Here is a 17,783-nt window from a genome sequence, read left to right as displayed (position 1 = left end):
CCTCTACCCCTTTGTATACATAAGCAGACTGCACACTGCAAGGCAGCGAGCTCAATGTTTCCCATGATAGGAGACAATGGCCACTATTTACTTTTCATGGCTTTACTGCAATTAAGATATCAACATAAAATTTACCACAATCCAATGAATAAAGTTGGAACTGGAACAATGTAAGAGCTCTGCTGTAAGGACCAACTGTAAATGAATAGTTTAGAAACAGACGCTCTAAATCACGTCTACAACCAACACCAGCAGAAAGACTCGAAGGCCACGAGAGGGTGGCAGAGGACTGTTAATCACCTCTGCATGGCACCCGCGTGAGACGTGTGAAACGATAAGCGCTCGGTATCTTTTTTAAGCGCTCTGTATTTTTTTCGGTGGCTGTTGTAAACACTAGTGGCATATTTCTCGCGAGTACTTGTCTGTTCATTCGCATTTTCAAAGAGAAGTCAGCGGCAGCTGCCACATAAATGCTCCAGTGTTTGACACCTTCTCACCAAATAAAAAAGGCCAGACAGCAATGAATAGAACCACACAAAATTTCAGATAAAGTGATGTACAAGATTTGTCAATATGTGACAATCACACACGGAGCCAGGGCTTTGCTGTAGGAGGCAACGACGTGCAGCACACAGTTTTAGGTAATCTGCCAGAGGCGTTTCACACTTCCCCGTTGTGAATGCTCTAGTGAGTTTGCACCAGGGCACATCAGTTGATGCCTGTATAAAAGACAAAGGGATAAATGGTATTTACTCCAAACCTTTTTACTCAGGCAAACAAGGGCTCGCCATGACACAGCCTTTTCTCTTTTAGAGCCGTCCCACTTGGACGGGCTCGGCATGACTTGCTGCTGTGGTAAAAGCTTTCTTATCTTCTTTATGGGGCGAAACAGATGTCTCCATAAAGAAGATAAGAAAGCTTTTACCACCGCAGTAAGTCCAGGAATCCAGTCTGAAAGGGGCGGGGCTAAAAGAGGAAGAAGATCGTCACTAGGACCTCTTCTGCAATGGCTGGACACCGTTTAGCATGAACGGTGACACCAGCCAATGGAAAAGAGGGGCAGGGCTTAACTTCGCTAGTGAAACTTACTGAATCTCATTAAATCTCGCAAGCTCGACTGCGCAGTCTTTCGCAGGACGAGACCTAACAAGGAAATGTCTCTTTCATAGTTTATCCGGACAAACGAGCTCAACTGCCTCGAAGAACAGAGTAATTATTGCTTCCTGATGATTGTAAGGCGAAAACTGTTGTCTAGCAAAGGTGCTGTTCCACAAATGAGCAGGGTTTAAATAATCATATATCAGGTTGAGCAAAAAAAGGCAACACAGGGTTCACCACTAGAACATGTTCATTTCCTGAGAAAGATAAAGGACCGCATGCAATGTCCACCGGCAGCTGTCCCAGGCTCCAACTGACCTTCTTTGGAGTCTGGAATGCCACACCGGAGAGTAAAGATTCCACAACAGAACTCTAAATTAAAGAGAAACAACCCCACCCACAGTAAAACCATCCCATACCAATCTGCTACAGAAACAACTGTTCGAACAATGAACAGCAGTATAAAGGGGTACGGAAAAAGAGTGAGAGCTAGCATAAATAAGCCCTTTGTCTTAAAAACATGGCTGTGTTGGGTAGCTGTGCTCAAGAGCAGTCGAAGTATAGAAATATGGACCAGGAGTGGAGAATAGCAGGCATGGCTGCTTTAAATTTCTGTGGCCACTCCTCTGCAGGTGTAGGCCACTTCACTGTAAGTGTTTACATTTCTCCTTGTTAGCAACTTGAAATGCTAAACGTGTTTCTAAAGTTGGGTTTAGCATGAAACCTCTTGTTGGAGCATCTTCCTGTCATTTTTGTAAACAAGCAATGCCTCCTCACAGCTAATGTTTAGATTGTGCAGAGCAGGCAGAGAGATATTGAGGCCTGGTCCCTTGAGTGTTTTCGGTCTGCCCAGGCGTGGACTGAAGCACTTTGTATAAACAGATCTTGGCTACTAAGAGATACCTCTGCACCACAGCTATGTTTCTAACGTGCAGGGCTGGAAAAGGAACATCTGGTCCCAGTCACCAGAGTCATGTCGGTCTGCCCCTGGCACAGACTGAAGCATTTCTTAAAGTAGATGTTGGTTTCTCGTCTGTGCCTCTGCGCTGCTCATGTTTACAGTGTACCGGGCTGTGAGAGGACCATCCAGTCCTGGTCACCAGTTTTATCTGTCCACTCTTGGCAAAGAAAGGTTTTCTGTAAACAGAGGCTGGTTCTTCACAGGTGGCTCTACACTGTTCATGTTTAGCGTATGCAAGCAGGCGAGAAAGGCATCCAGTCCTGGTCACCGGAATCTTATCAATCTTCCACTGGCACAGACTAACACATTTCTGTAAACAGATGCCGGCTTCTCACAGGCATCTTGTGTCCAAGTAGGTTACATTGGTAAGTTTACCACAAATATAGCGGATATGGCATTGCTCTAGTCAACCTTCGCCGAAGTAATCATCTTGTTCATTACATTAGGTATCTTTCAGACAAATAGATATTTCATACTCTTGAAAACCAGAGTGGATAGTTTGTGCGTATCTCTGGTGGTAAAGAGTTCCATATCCTGGGTGCACTACCAGCGAAGTAGCGAGAAGAGGTTCTCTCTTATTTTAATCTTGGCAGTTGAGTTCTAAGAGAAGAGAGTTTGAGCTTCTCCGTGAGCGACTGCCAGCAGACAATGTGAATTTCTGACCCTGGTAATTATGGGGTCCTGCGTGTGTGATACATGCTGTCTTTAGGATACAACATGTTTCAATAGGTTGACACTTGAATACGATTAGAGAGAGTGATGTGATCGTAGCGACTCTTTCCAGTTACTAGCCTAGTGGCAGCGTTGAGCATAGCCCTCAGTGAAGCTACTTGAGATTTTGGGGTGCCAGTAAGCACCGCATTACCATAGTGTAGTCTGGAGTTCCCGTACCACATTTTGGAAATCTGTCAGGGGTGTGAAAAGCTTGTTTTCCCTAAGTAGCCCACGTTGGTGTAGTGCGCCTATGGTGGTGAAGTTAATGTGGGTGATCATTTTAGGTATTTTTCAATGAAGGTTCAGAGAGATGGGAGGGACATCCAGACCTGGTCACTGTAACATTATCTGTCTGCCACTGGTACAGACTATAGCATTTCTATAAACCGAAACTATGCAAAGGTCCTCACAGGTACCTCTGCATAGTTCATGTTTACAGTATACAGGGCTGCAACAGGGACATTTAGCCATGGTCACTGGAGTCTCATCAGTCCACCTCTAGCACGAACTAAGGTATTTCTATAAACAATCGCTTGCTTCTCAGTGGCACCTCAAAGTACGCAAAAACGTGATGGGTGGATTGCTTGAACTGATCTCAGCCACTGGTAATCACTCTAGATACATATTAATCCATCATTATTTTGCATACCATGCCACCTTAGTTTGGACCTACCCACATGCAAATCAGTTATTGTTATTGTTATTGTTATAGCGGGTTTATATAGCGCCGAATCACCTGCAGGCCTCAGGGCGCTTTTGACCACAGAACATAACAGCCAGGATACTGAAAAAAATAGCTAAATTGATAGCTTTGTCATTCACAACGCCAATAGTTTTAACTTTTGTGAATGTGACACCTATAGCATTTGGAATGCAACATGATTTGTATTTATGTGACTTTGATGGCAGCTTTTGTTGTTATGCCACATCTCTAGAGAGCAGGAGAGTGCAGCAGGGGAAGAAGCACAGCCCTGCAAGCTGAGCGTCCTCCCATCGCACACCCATCTGTGGCTTGAGTGGTGTGAGGGTGAGGGGTGTGAGGGTGAGGGGTGTGAGGGTGAGGGGTGTGAGGGTGAGGGGGTGTGAGGTGGTGTGACTGTGTGTGATGGTGAGGTTGAGTGAGGGGGTGTGATGTTGAGTGTGTGTGTGACGGTGTGTGATGGTGAGGGTGTGTGAGGGTGAGTGAGGGTGTTTGATGTTGAGTGAGGGAGTGTGGGTGTGTGACGGTGTGAGGGTGAGGATGTGTGAGGGTGAGTTAAGGAATGTGAGGGTGTGTGAGTGGGTGAGTCTGAGAGTTAGGGGGTGTGAGGATGAGTGAGGGTGAATGAGTGTGAGGGGATGAGGGTAAGGGTGTGTGAGGGTGAGGGGTGTTGATGGTGAGAAGTTGCGAGGCTGAGGGTGGCTGAGTGTGTGTGTGTGGGTGAGGGTATGAGTTGTAGTGAGTGTTAGAGTGTTGTGAGGGTGTGAGGGGAGTGAGGGTGTGTGAGTGTGAGGGGGTGTGAGGGTGAGGGGGTGTGGTGTGTGTGAGGGTGAGTGAGGGGGTGTGCGGCTGAGAGTGTGTGAGGTGTAGTGAGTGTGAGAGTGTTGTGAGGGGTGTGAGGGGAGCCAGGGTGTGCGAGGGTGATGGGCTGTGATGTTGAGGGGGTGTGTGTGTGAGGCTGAGGGTGAGTGAGGGGGTGTGAGGCATAGGGTGTGTGACGGTGTGTGAGGGTGAGGGTGTGTGAGGCTACACATTTTGTTTGGGTACATTTTATTTTGAAAACCGTCTCCAATCGTGCATCCTTTGTTTTTCATGTAATCAAGAAACATTCTTGTCGAATTGTAAATGGTCACAATGGTTACATTTTGTAAACATGTAGACGTGTTTATATTGGAACCACTGTACGTAAAGCGAACTGTTTTTACTGTACTTCTTGCCTAAGAGTAGGTCCTTAGTTCCTACTAAAGACTTTGGGCACCAAAAGTGACATATTGCGAGTACGCTGGGATTGAAGGTAGAAGCAACGGATAGGCAAGCGACCTGCTCCTTGAGATTAGTTGATCCGCGCTGTGCCTCGTCAAGAGGACCGCCGAGAACGGCAAAGAAAGCGCCTAAGAAGCCCAATCCGTTAGCTCTTGGTGTGATCCCCAATCTCAAAAACATCCTGTAATTTTCTTACTTCTTTTTTTCAAGGTACACATTTTGTTTGGGTACATTTTATTTTGAAAACCGTCTCCAATCGTGCATCCTTTGTTTTTCATGTAATTAAGAAACATTCTTGTCGAATTGTAAAAGTGACATATTGCGAGTACGCTGGGATTGGAGGTAGAAGCAACGGATAGGCAAGCGACCTGCTCCTTGAGATTAGTTGATCCGCGCTGTGCCTCGTCAAGAGGACCGCCGAGAACGGCAAAGAAAGCGCCTAAGAAGCCCAATCCGTTAGCTGTTGGTGTGATCCCCGATCCCAAAACAGAGTCAAAGCAGAGGCGCTAGAGCTGTTGCCGGGAGGCAGGCAGGCGAGCAAGTGGGCGGGTGGTAGCCGATAGGAGGAGCAGCCCACTTGTGGTGAGCATGAACTGTCGTGAACTGTGGCTACTAAAAGAGCAGAGCTGAGCTGACCGTGCAGAAGTGCAAGAAGTGTAAAAGAAGACCTGCCAACTTCATCAAACAAGTTTAAAAGGGAAGAGAGAGAAGGGGAGGGGGGAGGAGAAATGCGACACGGCGGGCAGGGGAGGGGGCGGAGCGGGTAAAAAAAAAAAAAAGACGGAGGGAAGGCAGAGAAGGGGAGGGGGGAGGAGAAATGCGACACGGCGGGCAGGGGAGGGGGCGGAGCGGGGAGAGGGTGTGAAAGCAGCAGGGGCCTGGAGTGCGGCTGAGGGAACTTAAGAAATGCGACACGGCAGGCAGGGGAGGGGGCGGAGCGGGGGTGTGGGAGGAGTGCGCCTGAGGGAAAATACATGCAAGGCAGGCGGCTGGGGGCATGTGCACGCGCTTTTAAGCTCAATGCGCATGCGCATTGAACTTGAATTTCACGGGCACTGCAAGGAATCGCCACGATTCCTTGCAAGTTGGTTAAAGACTGTTTAAGCCCCCATAGTCTCGCAAGCTCGATGCGCATGCGCATCGACAGGCGAGACCTAAAAAGGGTGGAGGGAAGAGGCAGGACTTAAGCTAAGCTGAGTGCTGTTCTGAAAAGGTTGGTTTTCAGGGCTTTCCTGAAGCGGAGTAGGTTACCCTCCTTACGGAGTGCCTCAGGCAGGGCGTTCCAAAGGTTCGGTAATAGGACCGAGAAAGATCTCCCTCCCATTGTGGCCAGTTTGAAACGTGGGCATACAAGGAGTTGTGCGTCTGAAGACCTGAGGTTTCTTTCCGGTCTATATGTCTCAATCCGTTCCTTGATGTAAGCCGGGGCCTTCCCATAGATGGCTTTATGGGCTATACAGAGGCTTTTAAAGACGGACCTCTGCCCGATTGGCAGCCAGTGTAGACTCTTTAATAATGGAGAGGCATGCGCTCTCCTCGGGAGATTAAAAATGAGTCTGGCGGCGTCGTTTTGGACTACCTGAAGTCTGTTTATTAGCATTTTTGGCAGGCCTAAGTAGAGCGCATTTCCATAGTCGAGTCTTGACACTATGGTGGCAGAAACCACTGTGCGAAGCATCGACTGGGAGAGGAGAGGAACTAGTTTGCGCAACTGTCTTAAAAGACCAGTGCAGGTACCAACCACGGTGGAAACCTGGTTGGTCATTGAAAGGGCACTGTCTAACCTAATGCCAAGACTTTTGACTGTGGCAGCTGGCTGTGGAGTTGGGCCCAGCTCCTGGGGCCAGTACATGTCACTCCAGGAGGAGCACTTGGATGGTACTATCAGCACCTCTGTTTTTTCCGGGTTGATTTTTAACTGGTTAGTGGCCATCCAGTGGACTGTGTATCTGAGTATGTCCTGGGCGTGTGACTGGGCTTGTACGGTGTCATCTATGCCCAGCAACAGCTGTGTCGTCGGCATAGTTAAACACCCGACAGCCCATCCCCGCTAGTTTGTTAATCAGAGGCTGCAGATATAGGTTAAACAGGAGTGGGGATAGTGCTGAGCCCTGGGGGACACCACAAGTCAGACCTCCCACTCCTGATATGCTATCTCCCATCTGGATTCTCTGGGTTCTCCCAGATAGGAATGATTCCAGCCACCGAAGAGCTAAGCCCTGAATCCCAACCCCAGCCAGCCTGTCCAGCAGAAGGGTGTGGCTGACAGTATCGAACGCCGCTGATAGGTCTAACAGAATCAGGGCGCTCGGTCTCTTACTGTCAGCCATCCTTCTGAGCTCGTCCAGCACCGAGAGCATGACAAGCTCGGTGCTGTGATGTGCGTGGAAACCTGCCTGCCTCTCATGGAGCAGGTGGTTAGGCTCCAGGAAGCTTGACAGAGATTTTAGCACATGTTGCTCGAGTACTTTGGACAGGAAAGGCAGCTGGGATATGGGTCTATAGTTTTTTAAGGCGTTGGGATCTGCCCCCACTTTCTTTAGCAGCGGTCTTACACGAGCTTCTTTAAAGCTAGTGGGGAGCCTGCCAGTGCTCAAGGATTTATTTAGTGTGGCTAGGATATGGTCCTCTAGAATAGGATGTGCCAAGCAGAAAATTCTTGGGGGGCATGGATCTGCTGGGGAACCAGATTTTGTCTTCCTCATCAGTAATTCGAGGATTAGTGGGTCCATAGGGGGAAATGATGATAGGCAGCTGGCAGCTGGGTTTAGAGTGGTCTGCTGCTCGATTGGGCCGTACCCCATACTTTTTATTTCGAGCATAATGGTGTCAACTTTATCCAGAAAGTATTTCTGGAAAGTATCACAGTTTATGCTGCTTTCTGCATCCTGAGCTCTTTTAGTTAGTTCCTTCAGGATTTTGAACGTTTCCTTTTGAACATTGGTCGCCCTATTTATTCGGATCTCATAAAATGAAGCTTTAGTTTCCCGGGTGGATTTTTTATCATCAGTCTTGACCCTGCTGCAAAAGGGACAGACTAGCCCGAACTGCCAGGCCAGGTTCTCCTTGAACCAGAACACAAACAACCAAGGACTGGTTTCGCCCTAGTTATGGCTCATCACCAAGGTATAGCTTGGTTCCAGCGACAGTGTGCAGTGGACCCACGTCTGGGCATACCTATCCCACTCAGGGTGACAATCCAAAGTATACATTAAAGTGATAGAATGCTTGAATTAATCTCAGCCACTAACAATCACTGGGGCACCATCCCAGTCCATCGTAATTATGTACACCATGCGACCTCAATTTGGACCCAGCGATATGTATATCGGTCTAAACCCTTCTCCAATAGGAACAGTCCATCCTGAACTATCAATCCCAGTCCTCCCTGAACTAGAATGGAAGCAACCTAGGACCGGTTTTGCCCTAATAAGGGCTCATCAGCCACATATAGCTTAAATCCAGTGGCACAGTATCACAAGACTCCAAACTGGGCATACCCACCACACTTAGGGAGTCAATTGCAGCATGTAATATTGTGTACATGTAATGTAATATTTAAACTAATCTCAGCTACTGCAATCGTTTGGGCCAGATTCTAATCCATCATTTTTCGCCCACAATGCCACCTCAGTTTGGACCCAGCCATATGCTAATCAGTCTTGGCCCTGTTCCAATAGGAACAGTCCAGCTTGAATACAAGCAAGCTAGGACCGGTTTCGCCTTGACAAGGGCTCATCAGTCGGGTATAGCTTGATTCTAATGGCGCAGTAAGCACAGGGTGTACCTTTGGGCATATCCTTCGCACTTAGGGCATCGACTGCAACAGCAAGGTAATGGACGGAGTGCTTTAAATAATCTTAGCCACTGGCAATCACTGGGGCCCAATCCCAATCCATCGTTTTTCACTCACCATGCCGCCTAAGTTTGGATCCAGGCCTATGCAAATCAGTCATGACCCTACTCCAAAGGGACCAGACCAGTCCAACCCGGACTGCCAGGCTAGTTCCTTCCTGAACTGGAACACAAGCAATCCATGACTGGTTTAGCCCTAGTTTGGGCTCATCAGCCAGGTATAGCTTGGTTTCAGTGACACAGATGCAGGGGACTCACATCTGTGCATATTCATCCAACTTAGGGCAACAACCAAATTAAACAAAGAAGTGATGGATGGGATGCTTGAATTAATTTCAGCCATTGGTAATCCCTCGGGGCAGTATCCCAGTCCATTGTTATTTTGAACACCATGCCACCTCAGTTTGGACCCAGACATATGCAAACCAGTCTTGACCCTGCTCCAATGGGAATAGTCTCAGTGGCTCCTCAGCGCAGCTCATATTTAGCGTGTGCAGACCTGTGAGAGGGTCATTCATCCCTGATTACTGGAGCCTTCAGTCTGCCTCCCGGGACAGACTAAAGCATTTCCATTTACAGGTGCTGCTACTAGACACGTGCCACTGCACAGCAGATGTTTAACCCCTTCCATGCTCATGACGAGCTCAGCTCGTCATGAGGCACAGTTGAGCTGTGCTTATGACGAGCTTAGCTCGTCATGAATAGAGAGATTCAAGGAATGTCAGCGCAGGAAGGGAAAACCACTAGCAGCCAAGGTGTTAAAGGGTGCAGGGTTGCAAGAGGGGCATCTAGCCCTGACTACTGGAGAGCACAGCTTGTAGCATTTTTATAAACAGGGTCTGGGTCCTCGCAGGCATCTTTGCACAGCTCATGTTTACAGTGTCTCAAGCTTATAGTGTGTAACGGTGTGAGAAGGACATATAGCCCTGGTCACTCTAGTCTTATCCATCTGCTGCTGGCCCAGATTATAGCCTTTCAATAAACAAACACTGGCTTCTCACAAGTATCTCTGCCCAGCTCATGTTTACAATGTGCAGAGCCACGAGAGGGTAATCCAGCCCTGGTCACTGCAGCCTTATTAGCATGCTCCTGGTGCGGACAAAAGAATGTCTAGAAATAGGTATAGGTTGCCTGATGATAGAGCCAGTGAGGTTCTACATATGAAGGTATTCTGTTGAAATAGACCCTTAAAATTGAATATGAATATATTCATGAGGTGAACACCACAAAAAGATTCACCAAGTCAACAAACATTGGATGAACATATTTGCTGAAATACAAACAGAGACGCCGCAGCCAAATGCCGTCATCCACGTACAGCAAGACTTTAAATAATAATTGGAATGAGCACCAATGGGTCTATCGAAAAGACTCCAATAACATCCATACCAATGTAGAATCTAATTCGTGGATAGCCACAAACACACCACACACAATACTTTCAGTATCTGAACATTGACTCCCATGACGTCCTCAATCAGACGTGGTCCAGAATTTGAACGCAGAACAGTTTCTAAAAAGCATAAAAGTCATTTTCTAAATAAAGGATTTATAGATAAGAGAGACCTTAAAAAACAGGGGTTTCCCAGGTCACAGAGAGATAGATAAGAATGCCATATGCCTCAAATCCTTGTATGTAAGACTGCCTGATCCCAGTGTTAACAAGGTCTGCATGGCTTATCCAAGAGCCTCCCACCCTTTCTGCACCAAAATCTCACTCTGGCGCTGATATAGTGAAGACATCCGTATCTTCTGGAAAAGAGATAGGATAACATGTGAAAATGTCTGTGATTGGGTCAACACCTTCAACCCCTACCTACGCTTTTCCAGCAACATTTCTCCCGTTCCATGACCTCATGATTTGTCGCAGAGGGGATAGCCTACAGACTACTGAATATACAAAAAAGCATTGATTGCAACAGTTTTCTCCTGTACAGAAGCTGCCACCTGAAATCACTAAGGGATAACCTTTCCTACGGGCAGTTCTAACAACTGCGCCGCAACTTCAATAACACACAAGACTTTCACACACAGGCACAACTGCTATCTAACAGTTTGGAGGCTAGGGATTACCAACCAAACTACATTAGAACTGCAAAAAAGTGTCAGGAATAATAACAGAGAAGCCTTATTGGAGACATGCACATGACCACAAGAGAAGATATTAACTTGGGTGACCACTTTCACACCTGATTACAACAGAATACGCAAAATTATAAGAAAGCATTGGGACCTCTTGCAAACAGGGAACCTATCATTACCTCCACCCCGGTTTGCCTTCAGGCGCACCTCCAGTCTGGAAGACAGGCTCGTGTACACTAGTCCACGCAATCCCACAAGAACTGAACAAAGATCTTTATGGGATCTACAACCGGTGATTGGGCACTTCCCCTGTGGCACGATTCATCTCCCACTGAGTATTTCGACTAAACTATTCTGTTCACTTCAGAGCTCCTAAGATGGCACCGATGCAACCAAAAGCTTTTTCACTGTCTCGATGTACCATTCAACATAAACAAATTACACACCTGCAAATTGTTGCAGATGGGGCACTGAAGATGACCCTTATTCCTGCTCCTCCACTCCAGAGGCAGCAGTTTTGGGGTAGGTTGTCGGATGGAGTCCACACTTCGACTTTGTAAGTACTTCCTTTTTTACATGCAGGTCACTGCTTTCGACCTCTGCCATGAACTTTTGTATCTGATTTTCTTCTCTAAATTCTAGCATGCTAAATTAGCATTTTCACTGCTCCTACTGGAAGAGACAAAATCACTGCCTTAATTGGGTAGTCCATACCCATTCTGAGCACAGTGTATGAAATCTAATAACCTGATAATGTTTTAGAGGGTGTCACTTATTTGTCATGTCGTGTGGCTTGCTTTTTCACGGTGCTTGAAGCGCCATCCACTAATAGCAGCATGCTGTATGGCTCTGAAGCATGCCACACCAAGATGATAATACAACCACCCCACTAGTGATATGTAGGTGGTTTTTATCTTGATTTTATTCTCTTTTACAGGCCAGCCACTCCTTTTACAAGGAACAATGTTAAGGTATCAAATAGCTCACTACATTTAGGTCATTTTGTGATTAGACATCATTTGATATCACTAGATTCCAATCACTGTGCAGATTAAGAGAACCTTTTGTCCTGGCGAATTGCCAACTATCCAACAGCAAGAAACATGTTGACCTTTTACTAAATAGCTATCATAGATCATTGTGTGGGGTGATAGCCCCTCGTTTTAAACAGGCCAGTAGACTCTCCTATTAAAAAATCCGATTTAGAGGACTACTTAGTCATTTTTTAACATTCTCCTTCCTTTACATATTCACTTTTATACATCAATTTACACAAAAGGACCCCACACCCCCTCTTCACTTACAGCTTTTGTAAAAAAAGAGCCCCCTTATGAGTGCCTGTAGGGCATTGCAGCACTGGCCCGACGAGGTGCACGCCCTGTGATGAAGCATGACACCCCCTCAGGTGTGTAGGACTCTTTTTCCTAAGGGAGCAGACCTCCTTTTGCTCCCCTAGTATCTGCCCGAACTCTTTTTGTTTTTTCTTGGAAGAAACTCCATACTATTGTTATAGATTATCCAAGACATCACCATGTTGTTCCAGTAGTCTATCACGAGTGAGGGGGCATTGCCCATACAGTAAAACAGATATTATAAAGTTATAAAGTTGGGAGGAACAAAGACTCAAGGCATCTTGCTCTAGTGGAACACTCCAACTTTATCAGAAAAATTAGCTCATTAGGTCAAGTTGATCTTACTTGCCACCGTGGACTTCTCCTATCCTTTACCTGTGGAGTAGCTTGTGTCCCACTACTGTGACTGGAAACTGCTTCGGAGCCTTATCAGGCCAGGACCATTGCACAGCCATGCTCCATTCTTCTGTGCAAGTGTACACCTCTGCCTGTTTACTCATTTTAAAAGGAGGCTATCGGTGTGCTGGTTCTAATGATGGCAGAGAGGAACGTAGGAGAGGTCCTACAGGATAGAAGTAAAGAAATATGAGAACTTTAGCCTACTTCTACCACCAGCTAGGATAAAAGAAATTGAGGAGTAATAGCAGCATCGGGCACCCATAGAATCTAAGTGAATGGGGTTTGAAGACCTCTTGGTCAAGTTCTGTACCACTGTAAAAGAAAAGGGCAAAACTTGCAGAATGCAAACTGCCTTGCAGATCTCTATGACCAACATCTCCTAGGAGGATGCCACAAATTCACCCTGATGTCCCCAGCAGAAAGCAGCAGTAGGAGATGCATGAGGCGACCCACCTGGCAGGGGTTGTCTTGGATCCAGGCTTTTGTGCATCCATGTCACCCTCGATGATGCAGAGCGGGTCACCAAAGGGCACCCCACTTTTTCTGTCCACATAAAATCTGAGGGAGCACCTGACATCAATGTTCTACACCTTCTTAACTGATCACAAGTCTAAGCACTGGAAGAGATTCTCCAAGACCCCCACGTGACATAGCGCATGCCCATGCGACAGTTCGTGAAAATACTAAATAGTCGCTCTATACAATGGCTTGGTGTCCCTCTCTATGGTACTAGAGTCAGCTCCCTTTATAGAGGGTTTCCTCCAGGCACAGAGAGGTGACGAGTGGGTGTAGCACATCCAGCAAAGCGAGTGCGGGAAACACCACCCACCCACTTTCATGGAAGAAAATGTACCCACTCACAAGTGATATCATGTTTTTCACTCACCCACCAATGAAAACTAGTGCCCCAGTCAAATGCCCTTCTTCGCGCATACCATTGATTATTTGGGGCCTGTGTACTGCCCAGGGCCCTCATGGAATATACCACTGAGTACTGTACTTTGAGAAACATTATGGTGTAATTTGCAAAACCTTACAAAGCAGAACTAGGGCACAGTGCTGTAGCAAGATGTCAGTAACCCTACTGCATGTAAGGAAATGGGCCTTCTCCAGTTTTGGTAGTATAAAACAGGTGAACTTAGTATGCACCGCGCCCCTCAAACCCCTGTGCCCCAGCACTACTGCCCAAGCTGCTCTACTGATAGTTACACCCCTGAATTACAATGTGAGAGAAAAAAAACACTGAGCGCCAGACCAAGTTGAGTCTTTGGTGTTGCAGCTGGCAGTGAAATGGTCACGTTAGATGTACTTTGAGCTCCTTGTAGTGCTTGGAGTTCCTTGTCTGTAGTGCTTGGAGTTCCTTGTCGGTAATGCTTGGAGTCTCTTGTCTGTAGTACCCGGCCTCCCTTGTCTGTAGTGCTTGGAGTCCCTTGTCTGTAGTGCTTGGAGTTCCTTGTCTGTAGTGCTTGGAGTTCCTTGTCTGTAGTGCTTGGAGTTCCTTGTCGGTAGTGCTTGGAGTCCCTTGCCTGTAGTACCCGGCCTCCCTTGTCTGTAGTGCTTGGAGTCCCTTGTTTGTCTGTAGTCCTTGGAGTCCCTTGTTTGTAGTTCTTGGCGACTTGTCTGTAGTCCTGGAGTCCCTTGTCTTTAGCCCTTGGAGGCTCTCATCTGTAGGCCTTTGTCTATCTGTAGTCCTTGGAGTCCCTTGTCTGTCTTTAGTCCTTGGAGCCCCTTGTCTCTAGTGCATCTGTGTGTCACTGACTGAAGCACCAGTCGAAGCTCAGACCGTGCCGTATGTACAAAGATGTGTGTGACCATTTGAAACTACTTTGTTCTCTGACTTTTTCTTCTCTCTCCCTTCCTTCTTTCTCATTCTTCCTCTTTATGTCCCTCCATCTTTCTCTCATTCTGTCTCCTTTTATTTCTGTTTTCTTTTTCCACTTTGCTTTCTTTCCCTCCGTCCTTTAGCTCAGCCTCCATACACCATGTGCTTCCGCGTCAAATTTTATCCTACTGACCCTGCTGCACTTAGAGAGGAAATCACCAGGTAAGAGCAGGATCGCTTGCTTTATATATATTGTCTGCCCAAACTTTGGCAGTGTATTGTCTAAACATCATTTCAATTATGTACTGCGAGAGAAGCTATGCAAAATCACCTCATCTGAAGCACTGTCCCAGGGTGAGATGTGTCGCGTATGTGAAACTGAGCAAGGGTAAGAGATGCCTTGACTAAATGTGTGTGTGATGCCAGGGCAGTGCCTGGATGTTATGCCTTCAATGATAGCAGGGTGATGTTAGGACAGTACAGCATATTTGATTCTGAGCCAGGGGAAGATATGTCTTTACTGGTTGATTGTGTGGTGTCAGGATTGTGCCTTGGTAAGACACGCTTCCACTGACAGCAGGTGTGCTACTGAGACAGTGCCTGGGAGTTACGTCTCCTCTGACAGAAGATGTGAGTCCAGGGCAAGACTAAGGTGAGATACTCCATGGCTAAGAGCGTATGTGAAGTGGAGCCAGTCCCTAGGTGCGTGTGTGATGCCAGGACTGAATCAGAGTGAGGCGTGCCACCTCTGGGAGCAGGTGTAATGCAGAACAGTATCTGAAGGAGGTATATCACCCCTGGCAGGAGATGTGATACATGGACCGTACCGGGCAATGGTAGAGCCATACAGAGGCTGAACCAGTGTAAGAGATGACTTCACAACCAGGGCTACATATTTAGTACAATCTGGTGTCTCCTGCTTGAGTCTCTGGCTGACTTATAGAGATGCTTACTCAGGGCATCACCACATTCAACATAACCTCCAACCCCCCAGCATGTCTGTGGCTAATGTCTGACTCTGCATGAAAAGGGCACAGTTACCTGTCCACCAGGCCTCAAGAGAACTGATGCTCTAATGCTCTCTTTTCTTCCTAGGTACCTGGTCTTCCTGCAGATTAAAAGGGATCTCTTCCATGGCCGCCTCTTGTGTAAGACCTCAGATGCTGCATTACTCGCAGCCTACATCTTGCAAGGTGAGGTCTTTTGGGAGAGTGACATAGATCAGGCCCCTTGAACCTAAGAGCCAAACACAAAGTCTTTTACAACAGTGCATCTTAGAATATGGGAGTGGCACAAATGTAAAAAATATTGCTCCAAGGCACCGGTGACAAACACTTTAATTCTTCTCATTCCCAAACAGACCAGCATTCGATTTTGCTCCTTCACGGCCCTTGCCCCATCCTCTCTAGCTCTGCATCTTGGATTTAGTTCTATTGATCACAAATTTTCACTGTGACTTACACAATGTTATTCTTACAAAAGACATGTTAAGACCTTTGAGGTCGGTGACACTCTGGGATAAAACCTTTAAATAGACAAACATTTTTAAGCCAAGTTAATAAACACATAAAAAAGCCTGTCACTTCAAGGAGTGTATAACTCCATGATTGTATAGCTCAGTGGTACATCTCCTGCTCTCTTTAGAACAGAATACGTTGTGATTTTGCACAGGGATCCCGACTCTGCCATCTTCAATAAAGCCTGGTCAAACAGAATGGCATAGACAAACTAAGAATGTCTTCTCAAAGTGATGCAGACTTTCTTGCATTGTCATTGCCGCCAACTAGATAAAGAACTCCACCAAGGGAGACCATTTACAGCATAAGGAAAGAGGACACACACCTGTCGAGAATATGATGTTTGGAAATAGAGAGCCATAGCTACAGGTGTCACGTCCTGGTCAAGACCAAGAACTCTACTTGCATGTTGGTAAAAGTGAGAGCATAAACAGGCAAGCATAAATTGCCAATGTTGCTATTAATAAGAGAAGTGTATGTGTTGGACTCAAGTTTATTGACAACATGACAGAAACTCACTGGACAAAATGACACTGATTTCTCCTGTAACTGTCGACCAAGTAGATATATGGAAAGAAATCTCTAAAGCCGACTGTTGAGAATCTTATTGTTGATAAGAGAAGGAGGTGACAACAACCAATTTATTTATTGGCGGAGAGGCAACAGTGACAGCATTCCTTTCCTGCCAACACAGTGGTCCACCACCCAATTTATATGCGAGCGAACCATTGTTTTCGCCACAGCAGTGACTACTCAGTCATTGCTGTAGCAAAACTTCTCAGACGGCTCGACAGAGTAAGGGTGGTTGGAAAATCGGCTGTTTGTCTGTGCCCCAATTATAATGGGTGGACATATAGCTTTTTCAACTGTCCAGCACCACCAAGGAAGTAAAAAACAAAAAATACAGAGGCGGGCATTATCTTTTTCTTATCAAATAGAATTTTGAAAATCTAAAAGAAACCGGTTTGGTACAAGGATCCGTCATGTTGATGGAGTCCTGCGGGAGACAGCATTTACAACACAGTCATCACATTGCAGTTCCTTTACAATGCTGTCATTACAACGATCGCGTTGTTAGAACGCGATGCCTTTACAACTCAAGTCATTAGATCGACTTGCTGTCGGGGTGCTCTAACATAAGGAATAGTATAATTTACTATTCCAACACCTTCCCTACTGTTGCGCAGGCTGGAGATGGAATAGTAAATTATACTATTCCTAAATCCAGCATGCCTCCTACAGCAAGTCAATTTAATGCGTTGTAAAGGTCTCGCGTTCTAACAATGCAGGCATTGTAACGACCACATTGTAACGGAACGCCATGTGATGTGCCAAACTGCAAAAAGCATTGACAGGAACCGCCATGACTGTTCACTTTTAAGACTTTATAAATGACCAGGTTGATGGTCATTTATAAATTAGGTGGGCTGCATCTCCGTTAGGGTGATGGAGTAATTTACTCCGTTGCTGTGGCAGTGAAACGGGCCTTCCGCCTATATTTAAATCCGGCCTAGAGTCTTTGCAGCATATGAGACAAACTTGGTTCTATCGTACTTGTGATAGGGATGATCACAGTTTCTCAAATAATTCAAAGTATTATGCTGCATATAGTGGCCTCAAACTGTTGATGCACCACAGATTGTGTGTTTCAGCCGCACCTATTTAAACTGCATCGTACACCTACTACAATTCACAGGGTGAGAAGGCAAGGACCTCATTGCCCACCCACTTGTACTTTGTTCACATGTTGGTTACCCAGCTTATTAAGCTGGTGTTTGTGTGCGGGTTCAGGGCTTGTTTATTCACTTGCATAGATGAGAGTACACTTGTTTTTCCTTATAGCTTGATTAACCGATTTTGGATTCGGGTTCTCAGTATCTGATTTCCATCTTCCCTGTTCTCTCCCATTCCACCCTGTCTAGGAGCTTCTGGTTGCCTTTCAAAACTGAGGTTCTGGGGCCATCAGTATGGTGCCCCACAAAGAGAAGAACTTGGTATTTCACCATCAGTTCTTTGTGTT

General features: G+C 46.4%; 1 protein-coding gene across 2 annotated transcripts in view; it reads left to right on the top strand.

The window, feature by feature from the left end:
- The window catches only part of FRMD5 (FERM domain containing 5), a 550,452-nt gene that overhangs the window by 364,504 nt on the left and 168,165 nt on the right, over positions 1-17,783 (top strand). The window contains exons 1-3 of one of the 2 annotated variants that reach the window (XM_086957902.1): positions 11,562-11,644; positions 14,390-14,468; positions 15,342-15,439. In XM_086957902.1, the coding sequence (XP_086814028.1) occupies positions 14,407-14,468; positions 15,342-15,439 (160 nt within the window). In that variant the 5' untranslated portion in view covers positions 11,562-11,644; positions 14,390-14,406. Of the gene's footprint in view, positions 1-11,561; positions 11,645-14,389; positions 14,469-15,341; positions 15,440-17,783 lie in introns of those variants that run through there. The other variant, XM_086957901.1, reaches the window with a different exon arrangement.

This window comes from Lissotriton vulgaris, chromosome 2_1 (assembly GCF_964263255.1).
Source record: "Lissotriton vulgaris chromosome 2_1, aLisVul1.2, whole genome shotgun sequence".
NCBI lineage: Eukaryota > Metazoa > Chordata > Amphibia > Caudata > Salamandridae > Lissotriton > Lissotriton vulgaris.
The sequence above is the reverse complement of the archived record's forward strand: the minus strand, read 5'-3'. Positions and strand labels throughout refer to the sequence as shown.